The 27737-nt window shown below is 39.7% G+C and overlaps 1 protein-coding gene across 6 annotated transcripts in view; it reads right to left on the reverse strand.

The window, feature by feature from the left end:
- LOC109823549 (protein CCA1-like) overlaps positions 560-27737 on the reverse strand; it is a 32843-nt gene continuing 5665 nt past the window's right edge. For 5 of the 6 annotated variants that reach the window (XM_020389848.1, XM_020389843.1, XM_020389837.1 and 2 more), the window contains 3 exons: positions 2740-2967; positions 1297-2640; positions 560-1218 (listed from right to left, as the gene is read on the reverse strand). In XM_020389848.1, coding sequence (XP_020245437.1) covers positions 859-1218; positions 1297-2640; positions 2740-2967 — 1932 coding nt within the window. In that variant the 3' untranslated portion in view covers positions 560-858. Of the gene's footprint in view, positions 1219-1296; positions 2641-2739; positions 2968-20070; positions 20194-27737 lie in introns of those variants that run through there. The other variant, XM_020389856.1, reaches the window with a different exon arrangement.

Consider the following 27737-nt stretch of genomic DNA (forward strand, 5'->3'; position numbering starts at 1 on the left):
GTTTTCATCTCCATAGCACAAAGACCACGTCTACTATCTGGCTATATACCAATGTTAATCATCCACTCGGACCACTCCTTTGTTCTTATTCTTTCCCAAACTGTTTGAAACCAACTAAATTCATCAGTATGTTCAGAGAAAAACTCAAATGCACTGTAAACAGAAAAGACTCCATAGAGTGAGTAAATTTTTCATCTGGAGACTTCATTCTCGACAACAAAAGCTTCCCTGTAATCATCTCTAATAGTTAAAATATGCACCCACTTCACCAATAGGCTTTCCTTCTTATGAGCTAAAGTTCCAAACGCTTTTACATGCAGCCATATTCCAATCAACCAAGCTCCCAATTGCCAAACACCCTTTCCTTTCTAATTTTATTTACTTGATGCCAAGCAACTAGGGTTCTATGCCCTATTAACAGAAGTTACAGGGCTATCCTCTATGGAAAAAGAATTTTCTTAAACCGAAGGTGTACACATTATATAGAAGTTGATTTTTGTTTTCAAATTTTAACACAACAGAAACGAAAACCAGCGCTCTCTCTCGTCACATATATGTGTGCATGAACATGATTAAAGCTTGATATTAACTTGAAAATAACTATCTCTAGACATGATTCCATAAACATTAGCAAGCCAAACGAAATTACTTCCCCTTAGCCTATAGACAGAAATGTCAGCTTATTAGCAGTCCTGCTATAATGGCTGCTCAGATACATAACCATTATTAAAACAATGATTAATAAGACACCACATAAATTTAAGTGTCCCAGGTCCTAACACACGACAAGTTCCACACATACTAACTCTTGAAATATTTTACTTTCATTTATCAGGAACAACAAGGGATTTCATACCATCAAATTGAAGCTTCTCCTTCCAGCCGAATTCTTTTGTTACCAGTTTCATCACCCGCTGTTGCCCTGCTCTCCTTGGCTTCCATTGAACATCTCTTATAAGGCTTAAACCCTGTCCTACGAGCTTTCAGCTTCCCATGAATGATTTCATTGGTTAAGGGAGCTTCTCCAAAGGTATTCCCAGATCCCTGGAAATAATAAATATATGTTGGTTCACTGGATGCCTTCACATTAAGATCAACTGGTAATTCATCGATGGCTTCTTTGCTGTTAGCTGTCATTATCATCGAATCACCATATGGCTGCGAAAAGCTCTGAGGCAGCACCTCTCTATTAAACAAAGCTTGGAAAGCGAGACGTCCCTAACAAAATAGTAGAATATTAGAAGATACGCAATGAGTGCTAAAAAATTTTTAACTCTAGTTTGTGAGATTGATAACCTCTTCAGAGACTTCCTTCCATGATTCATTCATGTTCCCTCCACTTCTAATTCGGCGATTGTTAGCATCTCCTGAAGGAGGATTGAAAGTTTGTTTAGGTTCATCTTTATCTCCATCATGTTTTTTCAATACCATATCTCCTTCTAGTTCGCTGCTGGAAGGTGTATTTGAGCCACAGGAAGAACGATCAGCCTTCTTATTCCTCGCCTTGTCACTATCATGAACGCCATTACTAGATAGGGATTTGAACTTGTTGGCTTGAGCACCATCAAGTTCACTTCTTCTGCTCTCATCCGAGTCTGAAGATGAAGAAGACAATGATTTCGGAGATGGATGTTGAGCTTTATTGGCCTCAGATTGTTCTGGATCCATATTTACAGAATTTTCGAATGTGCCAAATTTCTCATCTTTCCTACCATCTGGTGTTCGAGATGGATCCACTATTGGAACGGTGCTTGTGGCTGGGGGGGGGGAAGTGAATCCAGGGTGAATATGGGGATACATTGGCAGTAATCCCTGAGTAGCCCACCAAGCAGATGCAGCTGCAACAGTTGCAGCGGCAATGGCAGCCATGCTAGGAGTGTGGTTTATATGTCTTGCAGGAAGTCCACCATGGCCAGTTTCTGATGATGAGTCCATTGAAGCATTTAGACCTGCAATTGGCCAGAATGATGCTGCCACACAAGCTGCTGCATGAACTGCTGGATGCTGTAACAGAGTAGACAATATGAGGCTTGAGAAAGCAGTTGAAATGTTGTGGACTGGACGATAAGCATCTGGATTGCTAGGAAATTGGGTGAATGGTGGGAAAGAAGGGAAGGGATGACTAACAGAAGATGTTCCAGAGTTGGTATTGATCTCAGGTGTTGAAGGAATTGTAGGATTCAGGGATGTTTCTGCATTTACATTAGTGCTACCTTGCCCAGTAATAGCTGTAGGCAGATTTCCACTTCCACTTCTCTTCATGAAATCAATATCTTTATTACCTTGCAGATTGTCAGTCGCTAAATCCATGTTGTCTGGCTGCTTAGATACGTCTACTCCCTCTTCCTGTGCAGATTTCATCTCTAAGCTTACGTAAGTTCCTTTAAGTTCTGCACTGCTGCGATTTGCACTGACTGAGCTATTTTCTTTCCTATTTTCATTCACCTCAATGGACATCGAAGACCCTTTTAACATGGTCTTGTCTTTCATTCCTTTCTCGAGGGGCATGAGTCTGTTGTAGGCACAGAGGTTCGAAGACCCGTTGCTCAGTGAAGAGATGGAAGCAGCAGGAGTATCTTGGAAAAGGTTGAGAACTTCTGAGCAGCTGCCTTCTTCAGAATTGTCTTTCTCTCCTTGTATCTGATCAAACCATGGGGGTTAAACCCACAGAAGAAAGATATTGAAAGAAAGGGAAAAAAATTCAGTGGATGGCAAGGTCCTAGAAGACAAATTATATACCTTCCAACCTGCATTGTTTGCAACATCTCCAGCTTGTTTACAGGTTATCAAAGGAGGAAGAGATTTCAATGATTTCTCCTCTGTTGCTTCCCCGGATGAAGAGAGAGAACCTCCACCGGTTTTTCGAGGATATGGACTACTTGGCTTCCTTTTAGGTCTTGGAGGAGGGATTTCTATGTCATGAGCCTGTCCAAGAGGGACACCTTTTGTAATGGCTTCTTTCTCCAACTGCAAAGTTAAAATTATGTTAGACTTGCACTACATGATATTCAATGTAAAACCAATCATAGAAAACTGGTCAAAAAGTTGGAACAAGTTCCGCTCATGGAACTCATTCATTACCCATCAAATATCAATCCACCTACTCATTCAGAAAATAAAGGTATCAATCTAAGGATTTGTTTTATGCATAAATATATCAAATCTGGGATGAAATTTCAGAATTCAGACATCTAATAAAGCAATACTTGCCAAATACTAACACATTAGGATTAGAAACACGATTTGGACAGCAAAGATCCACTCTACAAAATTAGTGATTACAAATTGAAGGAAGGTTAGTTATTATTAATTATGAAGCAAAATCTCTATGCATGCTCATACTGGTTATAAGAAGAAAAAAATCTCATACTAGAAGAAAAAGATGAAATAATGGCCTCACTTACTATGATGGCCATCAATTCACTAATTGAGATCATTGTTTTGCATTCTGCAAAATACGAGCACCAAACACACATCAATGATCCCTTCCCCCTCAGACCCCTCCTCCCTACTTAATATGATGTAGGTTTTCTTTTATCCAGCAGTTACTGGCATAAATTCAAAATGGAAAGTTCAGAGTTGAATATAGATAATGTAGAATAGAAGTGAATTATTCCTTTATCATAGATTAAAACTATTCCATATGAGGCATTATAGTTAATAAGTGAATTTGACTGAGTGTGCTGTCTCTTCTCAAATTTCTTAATACTTCTGCAGTTAAAAGAGGCACACAAATTTAATAACAAACTCAGGATAACTTCATCGATGGAAGATCTACTGCAAGATGCTACTAGGAACCTGCCAACATTTGCAATCTTTGGGGATGGCCTAATATACTTGAGACATTACAGTAAGTTTGGAAATGATCCTATATAGAAAATACTCAGTTTAAGTTACAGTCATATGTACCATACCAAAAATAAATGTATAATATAGAAAAACTTTAGGACAAACAGTAAGGTGTATAATTAAATTATCTTGTTAACATTGTATCTCGCCTTTTCTGAATGAGTTAGATAAATTCCTTGTCATTGCAACAAAATGCTGAAGGTCTGACACTAATAGTTTGCACTAGACCAAATATAGAAACACTTTTAATAACTTAATATTAATAAATTGTAAGGGTTAATTTCACTTTGGTACCCCAAAAATTTCACCCAAATCTGACTTGCCCAAACAGTACCCTGAATCTTTTAGGAGACAATTAACACTGTTGGATTACAGGTGAGAATGTCAAATGATATTAATAACATTCTGACCGACAGACACCAAATACAGTGGAGTGCTCAGCCGGCCTTCCAAATACACTGCGCAGATTTTCCATTTGGCCCCCAGAGCCTCTAATGCTCATAGCTTTTTGACCCTGATGACACCAAAGGGTGATCTAGGAGTCTATGGAAAAGCTGTTTGCGAGCTCTAGATCATGATAATAAGGATTTTACCTCTAAAGATTTTTATACCAAACTGAATACAGTTTGTTTTGTGACTGGACAACAACCCGCATATACTTTTGATATTATTGTCTACCATACCCCCACATAATTATTCTCTATATTGCCAGAAGATTAGTTTCACATGACACATTACAGGTTATTTAGGTTACTCGGGACACAGCATTTTGGATGCCATATCCACGTTCAACACGTGTCTGACACGACTGTCCGCGGCCACTCCATGCACACGTGTGGCTCAAATCAAAACCCAATTTCCCTATTAGTTACACTCTAAACTAGTTTCTTTGGTAATATTGGGTTCAAAACCAATCGGTTTTTTAGCTCGAAAATTGAAAACCCATTACTTAGTTTGAAGAATACCCATCGCATTATCCCATGATATCAAAACTAAACTTTTTTTTGTTAAAAACTTATTCTTAGTATGATTTAACTTGATTCCCAATTAGTATAGATAATAGAAAGAAACTTACAACTATTATACCTATTTTAAATAGAAAGAAACTTACAACTATTATAGATATTTTAATTCAATAATCTAATATGTGTGCGTATAGACGTGTCCACGTATCCTACATTTTATAAACTTGGCATGTCCCATGTCCATAACCGTGTTTTTGTGTCCGTGTCTGCAACCGTATCCGTGCTACCTAGCATGTTATACACAACACTGAATCATACATCACCAATAAGTATACTACATACTACATATGTTGGACATATGAGAACGATACTATCTTATGGTGATAGTTTGCTAGAGATGCATGATGGCAGTCATCAGATAGGCTGAGCCCTCCCTCCTTCCATGTGCGTGTGTTTCCTAGCGTGTACCTGTATGCAGTTACCTAAACAAAGAAAGATTGATGTTATATGTATATTAATATGGTGCTTGATAACCTGACTGACTTAGATATAGTAGGTGACCAAATACTGACTGTACATGATGACGAGCCAAATATGTGGGGAAAATCTTCCATTACTCAATTACATCAGGAATTCAAAGCAAGGGTGTCCCAGATTTAATGTCATTCATAAGGCACTCCCATGATGGAAACGATCACAAGTAAGAAAGTGTATTGGGAAGTGCATGCACGACTGTTTGAGAATCAGTGTGAACGCATACATTGATCTCCTAGATAGATCTACTCCGTTGATGATGGTGAACGATCTGCAAGAGGGAACCACACAAGAAGACAAAGCCAAAGGAAAAATTTAAAAAATAGTATATTGTAGAAAAATTAAATCGAACGAAGACGGGGATTTACGTGCTTCGGTTGTTAAATGTTGTTAATATGTATACTTGTATTCCTCTCAAATCCTAACCATTCTCGCACAAACGACACCTCGCCAATCTCGCATCATGAGGTTCCTGCCCAAATAGTTCATGGAACTTAGCCTCACGTGAGGCACAAGTTGTTCACACGATTCAGCATCACATGATGATCTCACTTAGTTGCGTATGCGGGCCTCCTGCAGTCTCTCACACTACTCAGCCACATGCAAGGCCCAAAGTGCTCATGCAACTCAGCCTCACGAGGCTCTCCCGCAGTTGCAACTGTGGGTTCCACCAGCCTCACGAGAGGCTATCCTGCAACAGTAATCACGAGGCACCAAAACTAGCGCTGATCGTTTCTAGTCCTCGATTGTCATTCAGCTCCGTCCTTGACCACCATTCAGCACCACCAGCGCTGACATTCGATCAGCCCTCAACTCCACTCTGCCCTCTGCTCTGCCATCAATCTTTTGACACATGCTACACCTCAGGTATACACCTATCCACCTAATCAATTTCACCTATCCACCTAATCAATTTCATCTTACTACCACTATGACAACACAGGAAATGCATCTCCACTAACATGCCATTGACATCCAAGCTTGATGGTGAAAACTACCATGTTTGGTCCTACACCCTACGCAGTGTCCTTCGCAATCGCGATGTTTGAGACATATCAACAGCACCATAAAAGTCCCCATCCTACCACCTAAAATAGGAAATGCCACCAAAGATGCTATAGCCCTTGCCTCTTATGAGTCAACTCTAACGACCTGGACTATCACCGAAGATCGCACAATCGCGGCGATCATTCAGTCAGTCTCCCCGTCCATGTGTCTCCAACTAGAACAGTTCAACTCAGCAGCGCTTCTAAACCTAATTAGATGATGCTCATGAGTCATGAGTTCCTGCTCTATCAAAAAGTCTCGACAGCCATACAATGCTATCACTCAATCCGCAAGTTCTATACTTCATCTTCGAGCTCTTGGAGCAGTTCCCCAGTCTCGAAACCCTTCTACCCCGCCCACCTTCAACAACCATCTACCACAATAGCAAAGATTGATAGCGCTTGTTCTAGTTTCTGATGAAGATCTAACCAGAGTTTGAATCTGTTAGTACTTCATGGTCAACTCATCCATCGGTCCTCTCAATCTACTATGCAGACAGCTGTAGCCAAACTACAAGATGAAGAGGACGTCTCTAGTTGACTACATTCTGCACCGACCCTGGTTCTTTTCATAACGCCTCCTAATCATCACCTAAATGCAGTTCATCACACTAACTAGCACAACAACCTCAACCACAACCTCCTCCAACTAGACAGCAGTAGTCTGAACATTTGCCTTCAAGAAAGAAGTGGTGTGACTTTCACCAGGCAAGGGGACATTCACCATAAAAGTGCAAGACTGATTGCAATATCCCCTACTCAACTCCCTCCTGCACCACTACAGGAGGCGACCACCGAGACCGCTAAACAGAAATGTCTTCATAGTACCACCATCCCATGCCAATCTACTGCATAGACATCCCTCACAGTAGGTTTGACTACTACCTCATATGCCACCCATTTAGATATACATAGTAACTCTTGACTTGTAGATTTGGGTCACACATCATTTAACATCATCACCCACACACCTAACAAATCCCGTGCCCCTTTGCCCTACCATCAAGTTCGCACAAATAGTGGCACACTCCTACCCATGACAAGTGTTGGTAACCTACACATCCCCTCTCACTTCTCAGTCCCTTATGCCCATATTCCCAGTGTTACAATGAACCTATTCTCTATTTCACAAATTATATCTCACAACTATACAGTCACATTCATTGCTTCACCTTATGTTATACAAAAATTACAAACAGGGCAAATGGTTGGGACTGGCCATAATATCAACCGTCTCTACTACATGGACAAGCTCATCCTCCCTACTCACACTACTACTGTCATTAATCTTCTCAACTCCAAACCAATTACCAATGATCTATAACACTGTTACCTCGAGCACCTAACCCTACCTCGCCTTCACATCTTCTCAACTACCGGTACACTAGGCACTTTCTCCATTGACGTGTCGTCCTATTGTACTGACTGCAAGTTAGCAAAACACTTGGCCCTTCCCTTTCAAACTAGCAATAAAATCATATCTGAGCATTTTGAACTAGTTCACACTGTTATCTGTGGGCCATCACAACACCCCTCTTATGGCAATCACTACTACATTCTATTCATCGACGACCACTCATGATTCATATGGCTTTAACTAACGAAAAACAAATATGATGCCTTATGAGATATACAAAATTTTCACCACCATGGTCTCCACTCAATTCTCCTAAAAAATCCAAACCTTATGGACTCAAGTGGAATAAACCTCCTGTTGCTTCCCCAAACGCCTAACCTCTCAAGCCACCCTAGCTCAATTCGCCTGCTCTTATGCCAATCAACAGCCTATAAACCAAACGGTGTAGCAAAAAGACGACATCAGTATCTCTAAGAAACTTTCAGATCTCTCCTTCTGTCTGCATCCGTACTCGTTAGGACTGTTATCATGAGTGTATCTCATCAATCGCACTCCCTCCACTCTCGAAGGTCTTACGCGATTTCAATAATTAAACCACCCACCTCTAAGCTACTCTCACCTTCGGGTCTTAATCATCACATGCTTTGTCCAAATTCCATCGTCCGAACGCAATAAACATTTTCCTCATGCCGTTATGTTTCTTTCTCGGTAATAGCTTTCAACACAAAGGTTACTGCTACTACGATCCTCATACTAATCGTCCACACATTTCCCATGGGTCACCTTTTCCGAACACATTTTTTTATCATCTTCTATATTATGCCTCGTCATCCCCATCTCCAACTTTCGCACCATCCAACCCAACAGATCTTACCATTATTGTTAGCATTTTTCTTACTCTGATGCATCATCTGTAGTAGAATAAAAATGTAAATAGTATAATTAGTCTTTGTCCTATTCAATTCACCAATAATGTAAGTCGTATACACAAGTTACCTCTTCTTTAGGTTCTCTACCTGGCTAACACTACAATTCTCATTGCTCATTGACGTGTGCAATAGCATCTCTCTCTCTCATGCTCTACATTTCCACATATCATCTATAATAGCACAAAAACGTAAATAGTATAACTAGCATTTGCCTTTATCAATTTCCCAGCAACGTATGCATTGGACCCAATTCACCTCATGCCCCGGGTTGCCTACCTGGCTAACATCACAATTCTCGTGGCTCATTGATAACAATAATAGCACAATTCATGTGGTTCTTGGATGGTAACTAATTTCATGCCTAGTTTTTAGTTGCTAACACCTTATGTTGCCTAGGTACGGGTACGGGTACGAGTACGGGACACGGCAAATTTGTAAAAAGTAGGGTATGGGGACACGGCTGTATATATATAAAATAATTCACTTTAGATCCATATTGAATTATCATCCTCTAGCTCGCTTTGTGAACTTGGAGTCTCCATCTAATTCTCTACAATTATTAACAAGAAAATACTTACATATAAGAAGTAGAAAGCTATTTTTATTTTAATTAATAATTTAGAACTAATAAACTTACCTAAATAAACAAATACAAACATTCCTCATAATTAATAATTCAGCCCCCTATATATGTTCGGGAAAAACCAAAACAGCCCCAAGGCCCCCAACTCTCATCTCATCGGAGGGAAAAGGAGAAAAAAAGAGAAAAAAGGGCGCTGGATCTCCCTGTCGAGGAAAAAGGAGAAAAGAGGGCGCTGATGTTGCTATCGAGGAAAAGGGAGAAAAGGGGGGAATAAACAAAAACGAAACCCTAAAAACCATAAATCAAACCTTGTTTTCGAGCAGAGGAGTCGTCGAGGAGCAGGATTCGTCGTCGAGGCGCTGAAATCGCTTCGTCGAGGCTTTGATTTCGTCGTCGAGGAGTTGATTTCGTCGGAGGAGTAGTACTCATCGTCGAGGCGCTGAAATTTCTTCGTCGAGGCTTTGATTTGCTGTCGAGTTGAGTTCGTCGTCGTCGGAGCAGGACTCGTCGTCGAGGCGCTGATATTGCTTCGTCGAGGCTCTGATTTCGTCGACGAGGAGTTGAATTCGTCATCGAGGAGCAGATTCGTCGTCGAGGAATAGGATCGTCGAAGGTGGTGAAGGCAGTATCGCTTCAGAGGTAAGGGTTTTTCAAGTGGGCTTGGGCTATTGGGCTCAAATAGTTGACAATCGGTCCTGTTTCAAAATTTCAGCGGTGGGTTTATTTTTGCGCGAGATGAGTCGTGTCCCTGCCGTTTGGGTGGGGATCCGCACCCAAAACATACCCGACACGGGTACGGGGCCACAAATGAAGTGTCGTGGTATCATAGCTAACACCGTAATTCTCGCAATTTATTGATGGGCAATAGCACAATTGTTGGAAAATTTGCATGATTTCTGTAATTATGTACTATTTGGATAGCAATTGTACATGTGAGCTGTTAGAGAGATATTAGGAATTAGTTTTATTTTCCCCTTAATTAGGAAGATTAGTTTCCTTTTCTGTATCGTAGACGGGGTCTTCAAATCCCTGTGTACACAGCATGACAGTTTTATTCAATCATTCCATATTTTTTATTTCTATCTTTTTGGTATCAGAGCAAAGAACAAAATCCTAGGGATTGAATCTACTTTCTTTGTCCCCAGTATGCTTGAAACCATGCCTGAGTCCTCTTATCCTCAACCTTCTCAAACCGAGCCTCAAATCGCTCAGAATCCTTCTGAAAGTCACCCTATTCAGATAACCACAATTCGGCTAAATAGCGACAATTTCCTCCGGTGATCGCAATCAGTCCGGATGTACATCAGGGGAAGAGGCAAGCTAGGCTATCTCACATGAGATTCAAAGAGGCCTAACGTGAAGATCTTGCCTACGACATTGGGGATGCTGAGAACTCAATGGTGATGACATGGCTGGTCAATTCCATGGTAGAGGAGATTGGCGCGAATTATATGTGCTACTCCACTGCCAAGGATCTTTGGGAAAATGTTTCACAGATGTATTCTGACCTTGAAAATCAATCCAAGTGTACGAGTTGACCCTACGACTTGGAAAAATTCACCAAGGTGAGGATTCTGTTACAAAGTACTTTAATTCTCTAAAAAGAATTTGGCAGGATCTCAATGTATTCAATGACTATGAGTGGAAATCGACGAAGGACTGCAACTATTACAAGAAAATGGTGGATGTCAGCTGGGTCTTCAAGTTTCTTGCATGCTTGAATATTGAATTCAACGAGCTACATGGTCGAATTATTGAGAGAAATCCACTGCCACCGATTGGAGAGGTATTTGCCAACGTATGCCAAGAGGAGACTCGCAGGCATGTAATGTTGGGAAAAAAGGCTTTTGGTGCAATCGGAACTGTAGAAAGATCAGCCCTAGCAATTCCCGAAGCCTAAGTCAGTCACAAAATGCCCCAGAACCAACGTGGAGGAGACAGAAATAATTTACGCTATGACTACTGTGGGAAAACACGCCATACCAGGAAGAATTACTACAAGCTGCACGGTAGGCCAACCAATGATAAGGGAAATAGGTCTGGTGAACAAAGCACATCTGCTGCTAATGAAGCTGAATCTTCACCCTTCAGTAAGGAGCAATTAGATTACCTTCCTAAGCTGCTAAAATCCTATTCATCACCTGGTGTTCCTGTTGGGTTTGTGGCACAATTAGGTAGAAATTCTTTTGCACTCTCTGTTCTTACAAAAGTCGCCCTATGGATCATTGATTCAGGGGCTTCAGATCACATGACAAGTTGTTCCCATCTGTTTAACTCATATTTTCCTTATTCTAGTCCGAGAAAGTTAGAATAGCTTATTGTAGTTTTCCACCCGTTGCAGGCAAAGGACATGTTAAGATTTCTAAAGAAATCACCCCCACATTAGTTCTACATGTCCCGAAAATTGCTTGTAATCTTCTCTCTGTCAGCAAATTATCAAAAGATTCTAACTGTTCTATTCTTTTTATTCCTTCTCATTGCATTTTTCAGGATTGGAGCTCGGGTAAGATGATTGGAACTACTAGAGAAATAAATAGGCTGTATTACTTTGATGAAACTGCTTTTGCGAATAAAAAGGCTCAGGGATTAGGTAGTACTAGTTCAACCTTTGTCTATGATCAAATAATATTATGTCATAAGAGATTAGGACACCCTAGTTTTCCATATCTCAAACATTTATTTCTTGGTTTGTTTAAAGGAATAGATTGTTCTATGTTACATTGTGAGGTCTGTCATTTGGCCAAAGAGCATCGTGTTTCATTTCCTCTAAAGCCTTATTTTGCATCAAAACCATTCTATTTATTTCATAGTGATGTTTGGGGGTCGTCTAAAGTTACCACACTTTCTGGCAAAAAATGGGCTGTGACTTTCACTGATGACCACACAAGAGTATGTTGGGTTTATTTGTTGGAAAAAAACCAAAGTAAAACAACGATTTAAGGAATTTTTTCTTATGATTGAAAATCAATTTCAAACCAAAATTAACATTTTAAGAACAGATAATGGAACTAAATATTTCAATAAATCTCTAGAGGCATTTCTCTCGGAAAAGGGTGTTATTCATCAATCAACTTGTCATGACACACCACAACAAAATAGAACAGCCGAAAGAAAAAACAGACACTTGCTTGAAGTTGCCCGAGCCCTCATGTTTTTAATGAATCTTCCTAAATACCTCTGGGTAATACTCTGTTAACTGCTTGTTACCTGATAAATAGAATGCCATCTCATGTCTTAAAATTTGAAAGACCTTTAAACTGTTTAAAAAGGGATTTTCCAACACCTCAGGTATTTACAAATCTACCTTTGAAAGTTTTTGGTTGTACATGCTATGTTTACATACCAAGTAATTTTCGATCAAAACTTGATCCAATAGCTGAAAAATGTGTTTTCATTGTTTATGCATCTAACAAAAGGGGTTATAAGTGTTTTAATCCTATCACTAAATTTTTTTTCGAAAGTATGGATGCATCCTTTGTTGAGGACCAACCCTTCTTTCACAAAAATTCTCTTCAAGTGGAGAACATCACTGAGGAAGATAAATTTTAGGAAACTGTAACTCTACCTGTTCTGGATCTCTCTGAACCATTAATTAATTCTGATAAACAAGTTAAGGAAATAATTTTCCAAGAAGCATTAAGTGATCCGAATTGGAAATTAGCTGTGATGAAAAGATAAACGCTCTCAGGAAGAATGACACTTGGAGTGTAGGTGATCTACCCAAAGATAAGAAGACAATCGGTTGTAAATGGGTATTTATAGTTTAGTTGGAGGTAAACGGAAGTGTGGAAAGATACAAAGTCAGACTTGTAGCAAAGGAATTCACTCAAACTCATGGTATAGATTACCAAGAGACTTTTGCTCATGTTGCTAAAATCAATTCCATCAATATTTTCTTGTCTCTTACAGTTAATTTCAACTGGCCACTTCATCAGTTGGATGTAAAGAATACATTTCTTAATGGAGATTTACAAGAGGAAGTGTATATGGACCTGCCACTTGGCTTTAAAGAAAAGTTTGGGAAAGGTAAAGTGTGCAAAATGAAGAAGTCTGTTATGATTTGGAGAGAAAAGAGTTTTTTGAGAGAGTTTTCCCTCACTCTATACTTTATTATTTAGAAAGATGGATTAGTTACAAATTAGTCTCACAGACAATGTGGGACTAAACTAATACTGATACTCTCTTCTAACACTCTCCCTCAAGCTGGAGCATATATATCATGCATGCCCAGCTTATCACAAATAAATTCAATTCGTGTTTGACCTAGTATTTTGTAAGAATGTCTACCAAATGATGTACAGTCAATACATGTTTTGCCATGATGATTTTGTCCTCGAGCTTCTTACGGATTACATGATAGTCGACTTCAATGTGCTAAGTTCTCTCATTAAACACGAGATTATCAGAAATGTGAATTGCTACTTTATTATCGTCATATAGACTCATGAGACATTCTGGAGGGAGACGAATCTTTGTCAATAGGTCTCTGATCCAAACCATCTCTAGTGTCACATTTGCCATAGCTCTGTATTCCGATTCTGTACTGGATCGAGACACAACAATTTGCTTCTTACTCTTCTATGACACCAGATTTCTTACTAAATAACACAATATCCAGTAGTCGGTCTCCTATCAAAAGGACATCCAGCCTAATCTGTATCAGAAAAACCTACAACTCTGGTGTGTCCTTGATCTGAGTAGAGAATTCCTCGTCTTGGAGCCTTTTTAAAGTACCTCAAAATTCTCATTACTGCATCCAAGTAAATAGTTCTTGGTTCGGACAAGAACTGGCTCACAACACTGACTACGAATGTGATGTCAGGTCTGGTCACCTTCAGATAATTCAGTTTCACCACCATTCTCCTATACTTCCCAACATCCTCAAGAAGCTTCCCCTGGTCTGGTAATAGTTTTGAATGCACATCCATTGAAGAATCGTTGCTTCTGCATCCTAACATCCCGGCTTCTGAGAGCATGTCCAAGATATACTTCCTTTGTGATAGAAGAATACCATTCGTTGACTTTGCAACTTCAAAGCCTATGAAGTATTTTAGGGAACTAAGATCTTTGCGGAATTCGTTTCTCATTCTGAAATCGCCAGAAGACAATGATCTTTTTGTGCACGACAAAGCCTAAATTCCTAAATAACCGATGCAAAACGTCCAAACTAGGCTCTCGGAGATTGCTTCAGTCCATAGAACGATTTCTTCAGCCTACACACCTTCACATTCTCCCCCTGAGCAACAAAACCTAACAGTTGCTTCATGTAAACCTCCACATCTAGAATACTATTAAGAAATGCATTCTTGATGTCCAACTAATAAAGTGGTCAGTGGTTTGTCGCTGCTAACGAAACAAAAATCCGAACAGATATCATTTTTGCCACTGGAGAAAAAGTATCTAGTAATCCAAGTCATACACCTGTGAATAGCCTTTAGCAACTAGTCGGGCTTTCAGGTGTGTCAAAGCTCTATCATGATTTAACTTGACAATGTACACCCACTTGTAGCTGACGGGCCGCTTTTCTAGTGGAAGTGAGACTAAATCCAAAGTCTCATTCTACTGCAAGGTCCTCATTTCGTCCTGCATTGCTTGGTTCCAACCTGAAATAAACAGGGTTTCTGACATATTCTTGAGAACCAAATATGAGTCGAGGAAAGTAATAAAAGATCGAAAGATAGAGGATAGGCGATCATAGAAGACAAAGTTAGAAATAGGATGTTAAGTACAAGTCCATGTCCTTTTCAAAGTGCAATAGGAATGTCTTCCTTATAAGGGGTTAAATTTGCACTTACTGATTCAAGTTCTTCGTGAGGAGGACATGGTGTTGAGGTCGACATTAGCATAGGAGCAGGAGCAGAGCGATAATGATAAACTTAAATTAGGTCGCTAAACCTAGCTGAGTCTTTGCTAGTAGCGCAAATAGTATTGTCAACGGATGAACCACTACCGTTAACCAATAACTCTTGCAGGATTAAATAGTCATACTCATTCGATGATAATGGAAATGGAGAACTAGAATGATCGGGTTTATCTTCAAAAAATATTACATCAGCAGATAACACAAGACGATTGAGTGACGGACAGAAACACTTGTAACATTTATGCTTTCGGGAGTAATCAAGAAAAATATCTTTAATAGACCGAGAGTCAAACTTTTATTTATTTGGACTGTGATTATGAACAAAGCACAGAGAGCCAAAAAATCTTTGGAGGAAGCAGAAAGAGATCATCGTTGGGATATAGAACTTTGAAAGGAATTTTATCTTGTAGAACAAAAGAGGGGATTTCGATTAATCAAGTAACATGCTGTTAAGATAGTTCCCCACCAAAATTCTTTGGGAACATGGCGATGGAATAGCAAGGTCCGAGCAATATCAAAGAGATGTCTATTCTTTTGTTCAGCAACTTTATTTTACTGAGGAGTGTAAACACAAGAAGACTAATGAAGAATTCCATATTGTTCAAGAAAACTTGTGAAGTTGTCATTCAAATATTCCTTTACATTATCAGATCAAAAAAAATTTTATCGAATTCTTGAATTGATTGACTATTTCAAAATAAAAAAGTTTTAAAAGTAGAAAAGACTTCAGACCTAGACTTGAGAAGATAAATCTAAATAACACGAGAGTGATCATTCACAAAACTAAGAAAGTATCGAAATCCCAATTTAGAAGTTATTGGGCATGGCACCCAAACATCAGAATGAACAAGATCAAATAGCTTAGCAGCCCTCTTATTGATTTGATTAGGATAAGACACGATGGTGTTTGCCAAGTTGACACGACTCACATCTAATGAGGAAAATGATTTGAACTGAGGATTTAGAAGCTTGAGAACAAAGAGAGGGAAGCCCTAGCTGACAGTGCTATTGTAGAGCTGATGAGTTTCCGATATAAGCTAAATATTTAGCGCCCAAGTCTAGTTTATAATGATCGTATTGCTCATGTCTCATTCCAATCATTTTTCTCGTGACTATGTCCTGAAAGACACAATGTGTGGGGAAGAATGTCACAATACAGTTTAGTAATTTAATAATTTTACTAACAGATAAAAAGTTATAAGAAAAACTAGGAAGATAGAATACGAATGAAAGGGGAAAACTCGGGGTAGGATTGGTGTTGCCGATACCCTGAACAGGTGTACATGAACTATCTGCTAATATAACTGAATTAGATATGGGAGAGAAAGAAGACATGATACATTGGTTCCCAGTTATATGATCAGTGGTACATGTATCTATAATCCAAGTATGAGACGAAGACGATGTAAGTAAAGATAAAAGGATACATGCACTTTTGAGAGTAGCAGATAAAGAGGAAGACGATGTTTGTGAACTTTGATACTGTTGTAATAATTAAAATTGCTGAAATTAACGCTGTAGCTCCACGTCATGGAAGAGTGACTGTGATTGAATTTCACTACCAGATGAAGCAAGGTTGTCCTGAGCAGTCATGTAAGCATCATTGGCTTTCTTCTTTTTTAATTCTAAACAATTATATTTGAGAAGTCTTGCCTGGTGACAGTAGTTACAAGTCTTCACTGAGTCATCGCCATGAGCATGTCTACCTTGAGATGGATCTCTACGACCACCTCGTTGAACACCTCGACCTCCAGAACGACCAGTGTGATAACCTCCTCTCCCTTCAAAATTTCATCTACCTCTTTCAGGACCATTAATATAACTTCCTTGTCCATAAGACTGCCATCTCTGAGTGTCAAGCGCAGAACGATCCGTAGCGGATGTGAGTGGCTGTACAGGGACAATGTTCTTTAGAATGTGATAAGTCTCAGCCAGAGAACTAATGACGGAGCTCCCCATGATTTGTAGTCGAGCAGAGGAGTAAATGAAATCTAAGGTGCCCAAGTAGGTGAATACCATAAGTTTATTCTATTGGTTCTGCATTTGTTTTACATCCCCAGTAATAGAAAAATTTTGACGAAATTCCTCAGCCAGACGATTTAACTCACCATAATGATCATTCATGGGTTTACCATCCTGTTTCTTACGAAACATCTCTTAAATTACTTCATATGCCTGATTAATATTGCTGCTACCCCATAGAGATCTTGCAAAAAACACCAAAATTTATTTACTGTCATACAATGAAGAACTAAATCCTAAAATTTAGGCTACATAGTATTAAGAAGTTGATGCAAGAGGACACTATCGTCCAATGTCCAAAGTTTCGGTGTCGGAGTAGAAGGGTCTGTCAACAAATGACTAGTTTTGCCTCGGCCTGTCACATAGATTTCAATAACACGCTTCCACTGGAAATAGTTAATTTCATCAAATTTTCGATCAGTGAATCTACCAGAAAATATCTCCGAAACTTTTATCAGGACCGTTAACTCAGAGTTCTTGAGTTCCTCAGATCGATCATCATGAAACAGACGAGTAGAGTTCAAGACAATACCCTCCATAAGTTGTACTCCAAAATGGAAACAATCAAAGTATGTCCAAGTTCAAGAAAATAAGTCTTGAATTAGCCAGTAGGCTGAACAAGTCTAAGAACCCGAATGTTTAATTTTGAACCCAAAGGTTAAAGTGCAAGAACCCGAAGGTTAACATGAAACCTGAAGGTTAAAAATCAAGAACCCGAAGGTTAAGATGAAACCCGAAGGTTTTTTTTTACAGGATAACTCACAGATCTGATTCAGATCCGAAAACAAAAAGAGAGCAGCGAGTGGCGGGCATGGCGATGACGAGCGAATGCCTCATGGTGGCGACGATCATCAACAGCGAGCGGCGTCAGGTAGGAGTTGTCGCATTGGGTGAGAGAAGCTTGAGGACGAGGACATGGATTGGATGGACGAGGACGAGGAGTTGTCGAGGAAGATGAGGGCGATGACGATGGCTAGAACGAGAAAGATGAGGACGATAAGGCAACTGCAGGGTTTTGGCAGCAAGTATTACGCGACTAGGGTTTTGGAGAGAGGCGGCTAGGGTTTTGGAGAAAGTGGCTAGGGTTTTGACGGCTAGGGTTTTGGAGAAAGTGGCTAGGGTTTTGACGGCTAGGGTTTTGGAGAGCGACAACTGCCTAGGGTTAGGGTTAGGCTTAGAAATTTGAATTAGTGTTAGGGTTAGGGTTAGGGATAGGCTCTGATATCATGTTATGATTTGGAGAGAAAAGAGTTTCTTGGGAAAGTTTTCCCTCACTCTATACTTTATTATTTATAGAGATGGATTAGTTACAAATTAGTCTCACAGTCAATGTGGGACTAAACTAATACTCATACTCTCTTCTAACAAAGTCGTTGTATGGCCTAAAACAGTCTCCAAGAGCCTGGTTTGAGCGCTTTGGCAATGTTGTTAGAAGACATGGCTTCTCACTAAGCCAAGTAGATCATACTTTGTTCTTCAAACACTCCGCAGAAGGTAAAGTGGTCGTCTTGCTTGTGTATGTTGACGATATAATCATGACCAAAAATAATATTCTCGAGATCAACAATCTTAAGATGAAGCTTGAGGATGAATTTGAAGTTAAGGATTTGGGGAAGCTTAAATATTTCCTCGGTATGAAATTCGCTAGATCTAAGGAGGGCATATTCGTTAACCATCATAAGTACGTTCTTGATCTGCTCAAGGAAAGAGGAATGACTAGTTGTAAGGCGGCAGAAACTCCAATCGAGCCAAATTTGAAGTTGGAAGCAGCTGTTGTTAATGAAGTAGCAGATCGAGAACGATATCAAAGATTAGTTGGGAGACTGATCTATTTAGCTCATACACGACCTGACATAGCTTTCGCAGTTAGTGTTGTTAGACAATTTATGCATTCACCTGGGTCTTTACACTTTGAAGTTGTGTTCAGGATCTTGAGGTATCTCAGAAGGGACTCCGGAGAAGGGACTTCTATTCAGAAACAGAGGTCATCATCAGATTGAAGCCTACACTGACACGGATTGGGTAGGTAGTATAAATGACAGAAGATCCACCTCGGGTTACTGTACTTTTGTTGGAGGAAATTTGGTTACTTGGAGAAGCAAAAAACAGAGTGTAGTGGTAAGGAGTAGTGCTAAAGCCGAGTTTCATTCAGTCGCACATGGATTCTGTGAAGTTTTCTGGATCAAAAGACACTTGAAGGGGTTGAAGATTCCTACTCCAATGCCCATTGAAGTCTTTATACAATCATACTTATTCTGAGAGAATAAAAAATCATACTTATTCTGAGAGAATATAAAATTCTTGAAGTCTTGATACTGACTCCATGATCTTTGTTGAAACTGCTCCTAGTGTCTTTCCCTTACCAATCACGAACTTGGATGGAAGTTCATTGTGTGGAGCATGGTATGAATGTTGCAGTCACATTCTCTGTTCCATGATATATTAGGCTTTCCAATATGATGGGTAAATGAAGGGGATTACTCCTTGTGGTTACAAAGCAGATGGATTAGAGGCTATGGGTCAGTGGTCTAGGATGTAAAAAACATTAACAATGTGAAAAATTGGATAAGGTTTCCTGCATATAAGCACCTGCCCCAAGACACGAACTCTAAATCCCTGTGCTGCTCTTGAGTTGGAAGTTACTCGACCCAAGGCCCGCCAGCATAAAGCCATGAGAATATTTCAAAGAAAGCACTGGAGGGATTATCTGGGGTTTCTTATCAATGTCATGGCTTGCTTCTTGATCCCTAAAGTCATTAATGATAATCAAATATCTTGAGCAACAAATTAGTGCTAAAGCTAATTCAAATGCGTATCAAACGAGTAGTCAACTGAAATATTAGAATCTTATATCTAGTGGAAGCTTTTGGACACAGAATACATTTAGAATTGTCAGATACTAATGCTCAATGTTTTATTTACCTCATAAAAGAAGTGCTTCCACTTGTATGTTTGATTAAGATTACTTAAGCATTTCATTTGTGATATGCAATCTTTAAAGCAGAACATTTTTCCTTCCACATTTAATGGGAACAGTACAGGCCACTATTACCAAATCCAAGGTATGCTTTTGTCAGTCGTATGGATTGTACTCCAAACAAGATGCTGCGAGGAGTTTAGCTTATTTAAACGAGTATTTGGACCTGCAACATAGTTGAAAGTGTTTACTAGGTCAATATAATTCTATATATATTCCATGTGTATATGCATACTACGTGGCGCCTGAACCCAGCACACATGCAAACCCACACACACTGCACATCCAGGTGCATGCACACATACACACGTATATGCATACATCTGAAAATATTTAAAATTAAAAATGATGAATAATAATAAGAGCTTGGATCTTTCAATGAGTGTTAAAAGTAGCAAATTGAACAAGGGTGTAGCGACTGCTACAGCTTAGAGGGCCTTAAGCTGCATCAGTGAAAACCCAGTAGCACAGCCAATAGCTGCTAGAAGCTAAAGCAGACCTTTTAGGACTGCTAAGCTGCTGAGAAAATGCCACGTTTAGTGCACCTCCACTTCAAATAACAGGTGAATGAACTTAACCTGGAAAGGTTTTATGAGTTGATCCATTTTATTCCAATCCTATACCCCACTCCTCACCACTCCTGTTCAATAACAAGAGTGATTACTAGTCTTATTGTGCCAACGAGGGATTGTTGAAGATGCACGTGTGGCAACTTCTTGTTTCTTCAAGATTTTTTTTATTTTTTGGATTTTATGGTCCAATTACTTGTGATGTTTATAGATGACTGAAAGTTAGGTTTCATTTTAATTCTTCTTTAACTGTACTTTCACGCAAATCTGCTACCCCTTCTTCATTGCCACCAGCACCTTCCCCCCATATCAAATATCTCTACTTCCACCGCTTTCTCAACCCCCTACACTTTTGGGACTCTTCCTCTACCTCCCCCCTCCCCCCCCACCCCAAGCCCCTCCACACCTAAAAAAAACTCCACTCCAATCCCCCCAACCAAAAAAAAAAAATCATTGATGGATTCTTCAACATTCCTAAAAAAACACTGCTTACTCTTACTTTTTGCTCATTCCCTATACACATGCTTCCCACCCCGCTCCTCCACTCCTGTCCCCTTCCATTACCAGTTATTATGTATAATAATGCACTTAAGGGATCAATTGTCATCAATATCATTGTTATGTATATTTCTAAAATTTTCTCTATACTTCTAGTTCTTACTAAGGGTATATTTCTGAATATATAAAATCATCCTGCTCATCCTACTATAATAGCTGTGGAACACTTTAGCTTTGTCAGTTTTCACTATTTAGGACACTAGTGTAATATTATATATCCCTGATCCAATAATACAAAAAAGAAAAGAAAGGAATCAATAGGAAACAATGAAAGTACACGATGCCAGTTCTAAGTAAATTAAACAATTAAGATTCCAGCTCCAAACCTATGTTGCCTAGGTACGGGTACGGGTACGGGACACGGCAAATTTGTAAAAAGTAGGGTACGGGGACACGGCTGTATATATATAAAATAATTCTAATTGTGGATAATACCAAATTCTAATTTTCATTACTTTCATATTAAGCATACAAAATTACAAGCCTACCTCGCAAAACGAGAGCTAAAAACTTGGAGTCTCCATTTAATTCTCTACAATTATTAAAATAGTAACTGTTGAATTAACTATATTAAATCTATATTAGTAACTATTTAAATAAAATATCCTAACAATTGAATTAACTATATTAATTTGTAGATGAGTTTGCAAGAGGACATTTATGCAACAAAACTATATTAATTTGTAGATGAGTTTGCAAGAGGACATTTATGCAACAAAAGAAAATAGTAACTATAATAACATATTTGTATTTGTTAAGGGGCTTGCAAGAGGACATTTATGCAACAAAAGAAAATAGTAACTATAATAACATATTTGTATTTGTTAAGGGGTTGCTGCAAAAAAAGAATTGATGAGGGGTTTATGCAAATATTAGCACATAGTATATAAACGAAAGAAGAAGACTCAGCCCTAATTCTTCCGCGGCCCGTCTCCTCTTCGTTCTCTCCCAGCCCTAATTCTTCCGTCGCCCTTTTATCTCCTCTTCGTTCTCTCTCGAGAAAAAACGCATGATGGTTGGAAGAGGGCGCATGAAACCAGCCCCAACTTTCGTCGTCGAGGAAAAAGGAGAGACGTTGATCTTGTCGTCGAGGAAAAAGGAGAAACAACAAAAACAAAACCCTAAAAATCAAACCTGTCTTCGAGTAGAGGCCCTGATCTCGTCGTCGAGGCGTTGATTCGTCGTCAAGGAGTTGATTTCGTCGTTGAGGAGCTGATTTCGTCGTCGAGGCGCTGCAATTGACCCGACGGCGTTGATGGGTTCTAAGGTTCGTAACTTTTTTTTTCAAGTTCGTAACTTTTTTTTCAAGTTCGCAACTTTTTCCCTCACTCTTGTGAAATTGCCGTGTCCTTGCCGTTTGGGTGCGGATCCGCACCCAAAACGTACCCGACACGGGTACGGGACGTTGTTTGCCGTGTCGGGGTAACATAGCTCCAAACTGTAAAGAAAGTAGTTAAAGTCTAAAAACAACAAATAAGAGAAAACAGATAAATGAAAGTTAATGAAAAGAATGGGTCGATCACTGCTAAAACAAGCAACAAGCATCTTCATTTCAAGAGTATATTTCTTAGTGAGAGTAGAGAGGATAACTCAGAGACAATTAGAATAATAACAATTTTACAAAATCAAATTCGTAAAGATGATGATTAGAAGGACAAATAGAATTTTTATTCACAAGAGACCAAATGAGCAAGTAAGATCAGGAGAGAGAGTCAATATTGATAGGAACGAAGAGGAATTGAGGTGAGGTGGGAATATGCAAACAACAAATTCAAAGAGAGTGCAATACATGTAGCAAAACTTCTGAGATTAATCAAACTAAGAGAGACTTATACTGAAAACTCTTATATGGAGAAGAGGTATCAAAATTGTTGGCACCATGATCCACACGAAGGAAATGAGAATTAAAAGAGAAATTCATTAAGTATAAGACAGGCTAGTCATGAAATATCATGCAAAAACTGTTTACATGAAAGCTAAATTTCATGTAGGTGTTCTAGCAGATGGAGGTATTGGATATGGAGTAAATAGCAAAAATGGATATAGTATGCAGGATCCAAATACATAGTCTTGTAATATTTGTACCTTTTAGAAAGAGAGATGAATGTTTGATTTGTTTTAGAAATATGTCAACAAATAGGGAAACAGATTACTTATCCTTCTAAGAAGACAAATAGATCAGCAAGTAAGGTTGTTAAATTAAATTTATTATTGGATAGTAGGGTCGCAAACAGACGGAATATAGATCGGATATGATGCCTACTATATTCATATCCATTTAATAGTCCCGAATACGAATTTGATATAGATATGTTTCAGTAAGAAAAATTCATATCAACATCTGCTATAGTCAAAAGTGGATGCACATAAGATCTGAGAGATATGGATATGGTTCGAGTATAATAAAGAAACTGATATGTTTGGACATAAAGATCAGTAATTTTAGGTTATAAACTTTGAAGTGTTGAAAAAGATAATGTAATTAAGGAATATTAGAGGGGTTTTGTGTAAATGTGGGTGTAAGACTATATAAGCCAAGTCATTCTATCAATGAAAAGTAATCTTAAAACCCTATTCCTTCTACATGGTATCAGAGCTTAACCTAGCCGCCCGTTCCAGCCTAGCCGCCTCCCTCTTCAACCCGACGAAACTCTAAACAAATCCGACGAGGATCTCGAGACTCCCGACGGATCCGACGCCTCTGGCGACGATTGCGCCATCAAGATCCTTCATCAAGAGATCCACGTACTCCGTCGTGAGAAATCGGAGCTCCAGCGGCGGATCGATGAGCTGACTGCTCAGTTGGAGCAATCGGAGACTGGATCCAAGGCCGTCACCGATCATGCTTCGTATCTTGAAGGAGAGCTCATTAGGGTTCAGGAGGATCTCGCTATGGCGTCGTCGGTGTTTGATGATGCGGAGATCAAGAAGTTGAAGGAGAAGGTTGCGGATCTTAAGGTGGAGAGAGGAAGATGGACGAGGAGATTACGGCTTTGAAGGAGGAGCGGCTGTGAAGGAGGAGCTTAGGGTTTCGAATTTTTTTTTTTTTTTTTTTTTTTTTTAATTTTTTTTTTTTTTTTTTTTGATAATAGCTTGTTTAGATGGGATCTATATTAGTGTGAAGAGAGCATTAATTAAATAGCTTGTGTTTAGATGGGATCTGTATTAGTGTGAAGAGAGCATTGATTAAACACCGATCAGATCCAAGAGAAGAAAAAAAGATCGCTGTTTTTTTTGTTGTTTTTTTTATTTGTAATAGCTTGTTTAGGTTTCCTCGATAGGTCAGTCCTAAAACTGATGAGAGGAAGAGCTTATATCCCACTTTGTTGAGATATCTTGCTTTTGGTTCTTGTTTTCTTTGTGAAACAGGAATTCTTGTTGATCTAACTCTCCTGTTGTGCTGTCGAAGTGCTGCCGAAAATTTCGCTGCGCACAACAAGAATACAAGTTGGATCGATGACGGAGACCGGCAGAAATCCGATGGAGGAGATCCAGTGTTGTAAAAAACGCTCTGGGCGTCCGCCTAGACGCCCGCCTAGGCGGAGGCGGTGCCCAGGACGTGCAGAAATGCCCTGAGCGGCCACAATTAGGCGCTGGAAGCGCCTAGGCGGCCGCCCAAGGCTAAGCGGGCCGCCTCACAATTTAAATAGAAAAAAACGAAAATCCAAACCCAAAACCCGTAACCCAAACCCAAAACCCAAAACCCAAAATACAAACAAAGAAAAACTAACCCTAATCTAACTCTCCTGACGCCGCCAGAACCTCAGAGCTCTCGTCTTCGTCCTGGGCGTCCGATCTCGTCTTCGTCCTGGGCTTCCGATTCGTCTTCGTCCTTCGCTTCCGATCTTGGCTTCGTCCTTCGCTTCCGATCTTGTCTTCGAGCTCAACTTTCGAGCTCAACTTCCGACCTCGTTCTCATCTCGTCTTCGTCCTTCGCTTCCGATCTCGTCTTCGAGCTCAACTTCCGACCTCGTTCTCATCTCGTTGCCAGTCAGCTTCATCTCTATAAGTAAAGGACTAAACTTATTATCTCTATCACTATCATATGCATTTATTACATGCTAACTTAATATATTTACATTATATTAAGTTTAATTGTTTAAGTTTAATTTTTGACCTACAAAAATAAGTTAACAGTAACTCAGTAAGGAAAATTACATGTGAGTCAGAAAGGGAAATTACACGTGAGAGAGAGTTTATATATTTCTTGTTTTGAGATTTTGTCTAAGAATTACACATTGAATCTGTTTAACTGTATTTATTATTTAAGTTTAATATATTAAGTTTAATTGTTTAAGTTTAATTTTTGAGTTTAACTGTTTAATTGATTAAGTTTAATTTTATATTTAATTTTAAGTATATGAATGTTTAATTTTTGCTGATATTTTAGGACCAAAACTTCTAGTTATTGGATATTAAAAACCGACCAGAAACCGCTTAGGCGCCCGCCTAGGCGTCTAAGCGCTGGGCGCCAAGTCCGACGCCTAGGAGCGCCCAACGTTTAATGTAACATTGAGGAGATCATCAAGAAGTTAAATCCTGAGGAGATCTCAACACTAATGCAACTGATGAGGTTTTCGGCGGGAGAGGGCTCGACAAAGCCACCACCCAAGAAGGTGGAGCTTCCACCTATCGATGTAAAGCTTGATGGACCCGCGACATATTTGAGTTGATCGCGAGGGGTGAAATATACCCTTGCCGGGAGGAACTTAGAGGGATATTTGACAGGGGAGAAGACTGAGCCGACTGAGGGCTCCGCAGGAAGAGATGAGTGGAAGTCCACTCATATGTTGGTGTACATCTGGCTTCTGAATTCCGTAGTCCAGCCAATTGCTGTCACAATAGATGGTCTTGGGATGATGCAAGATGTCTGGGAGAAGTTGAGGAGGACCTACGATGGGGTGGGGAATAACCTGAGGGTATTTCAGATCAAGAAGGAGATCAACGCTACAGTCCAAGGAGAGAAGACTGTACAGGAGTATGCCACAGAGCTGGAGCGCTTGTGGCTCGATCACGATCACTTCTCGCCCCTAGCAAGCTGCAAGGACCCGGAGTGTAAGGAGCGCGATGCCTCTTTATAGAAGATGACCATGTTATTTCTCTGAGGCTTGGCTCCAGCGTATGAGCAGAGGACGGCGTTGCTACTAACTCAGACGAAGATCCCACCACTGGAGGAGACAGTCTCGGTCATGATACAGGAGGAGAGCCGTATCAGGCTACAGGTTGGGATTGGTGGACTTACAGGGGAGAAGTTTGCACTAGTGATATCCAACCCGGATAACACTAGATTCAGAAGAGAGACTAGGCAGTGCTTCAACTGCGAAGAAGTAAGGCATCTGAGACAGATGTGCCCTAAATCACCCAGGGAAAGGGACTGGGGTGTACGTGATCAGGCTGGAGGCCGTGGTCGTGGTTGTGGAGGCAGGCGAGGTGAAAAAGGAGGCCACAGAGCAAACTTGACAGTGACAGAAAGGGAAGAAGCTGAGATGACCTTCACTGATGAGGATCAGGCACTCTTGGCAGCACTGAGGAAGCAGAGAGCAGTAGGTGATGTGTCTGAGGGGGCATCTACTACTTTCTCTAGAGGAGACTATGCCAATTACGCCCTTCGTGCACACCCAAACGAGGGAAGATCCACCGCCTGGATAATGGATTCTGGAACATCCAGACATGTGACAGGCAATACCAGTGAGTTCTTATCTTACACTCACTTAGCAGAAGCAGAGAGCATCCAAATCGCTGATGGTACAGCACAGGATGTGGTTGGTAAGGGAACTGTTAGTTGTACAGGTTTTATAACTTTATCTAATATTCTGCATGCTCCTTCATTTCATGTTAGCCTGTTATCCATTAGTGCTATTATCCTCTAACTAAATTGTATTGTTTCTTTTGACATTCCCAATGTGATCTTCCAGGAAAAGGGGACAGAGCGAAGACTTGGGACTGCGACATGACGTAGCGGGCTGTGGTACCTGGACCGCGAAGGGATGGACTCAGCGCTGACATTTGTGGTGGAGAGGACGGGAACAGGAGGAGCTAAAGTGTGTGCAGAAGATGAGTTGATGCTTTATCATCAACGGATGGGACATCCATCATTTGGCATTTTGGGAAAAATGTATCCAACCCTGTTTGGAAAAGTAAATAAACAGAAGCTGCAGTGTGATGCTTGTGAGTTTGGGAAGCTGACTAGAAGCTCTTATGTTAGTTTGGGTAGTAGGAGTTCTTGCAAGTTTGAAGTAATACATGTTTAGATATATATATGTATCTCTATATATAAACTTATATATACATATGTATATACATGTATATATATACATCTATACATGTATATATGTATGCGTGTATGTGTGAGTGTTTATATATACGCATGTATATATACATATGTAACGTATATAGAAGTGTATATAGCTATATACACGTATATAGGTACATATGTATATATACATGTAGGTATGTATGTGTATATGTGTGTGTGTGTCGGTAGT

Source organism: Asparagus officinalis, chromosome 1, assembly GCF_001876935.1.
Source record: "Asparagus officinalis chromosome 1, Aspof.V1, whole genome shotgun sequence".
Classification (NCBI taxonomy): domain Eukaryota; kingdom Viridiplantae; phylum Streptophyta; class Magnoliopsida; order Asparagales; family Asparagaceae; genus Asparagus; species Asparagus officinalis.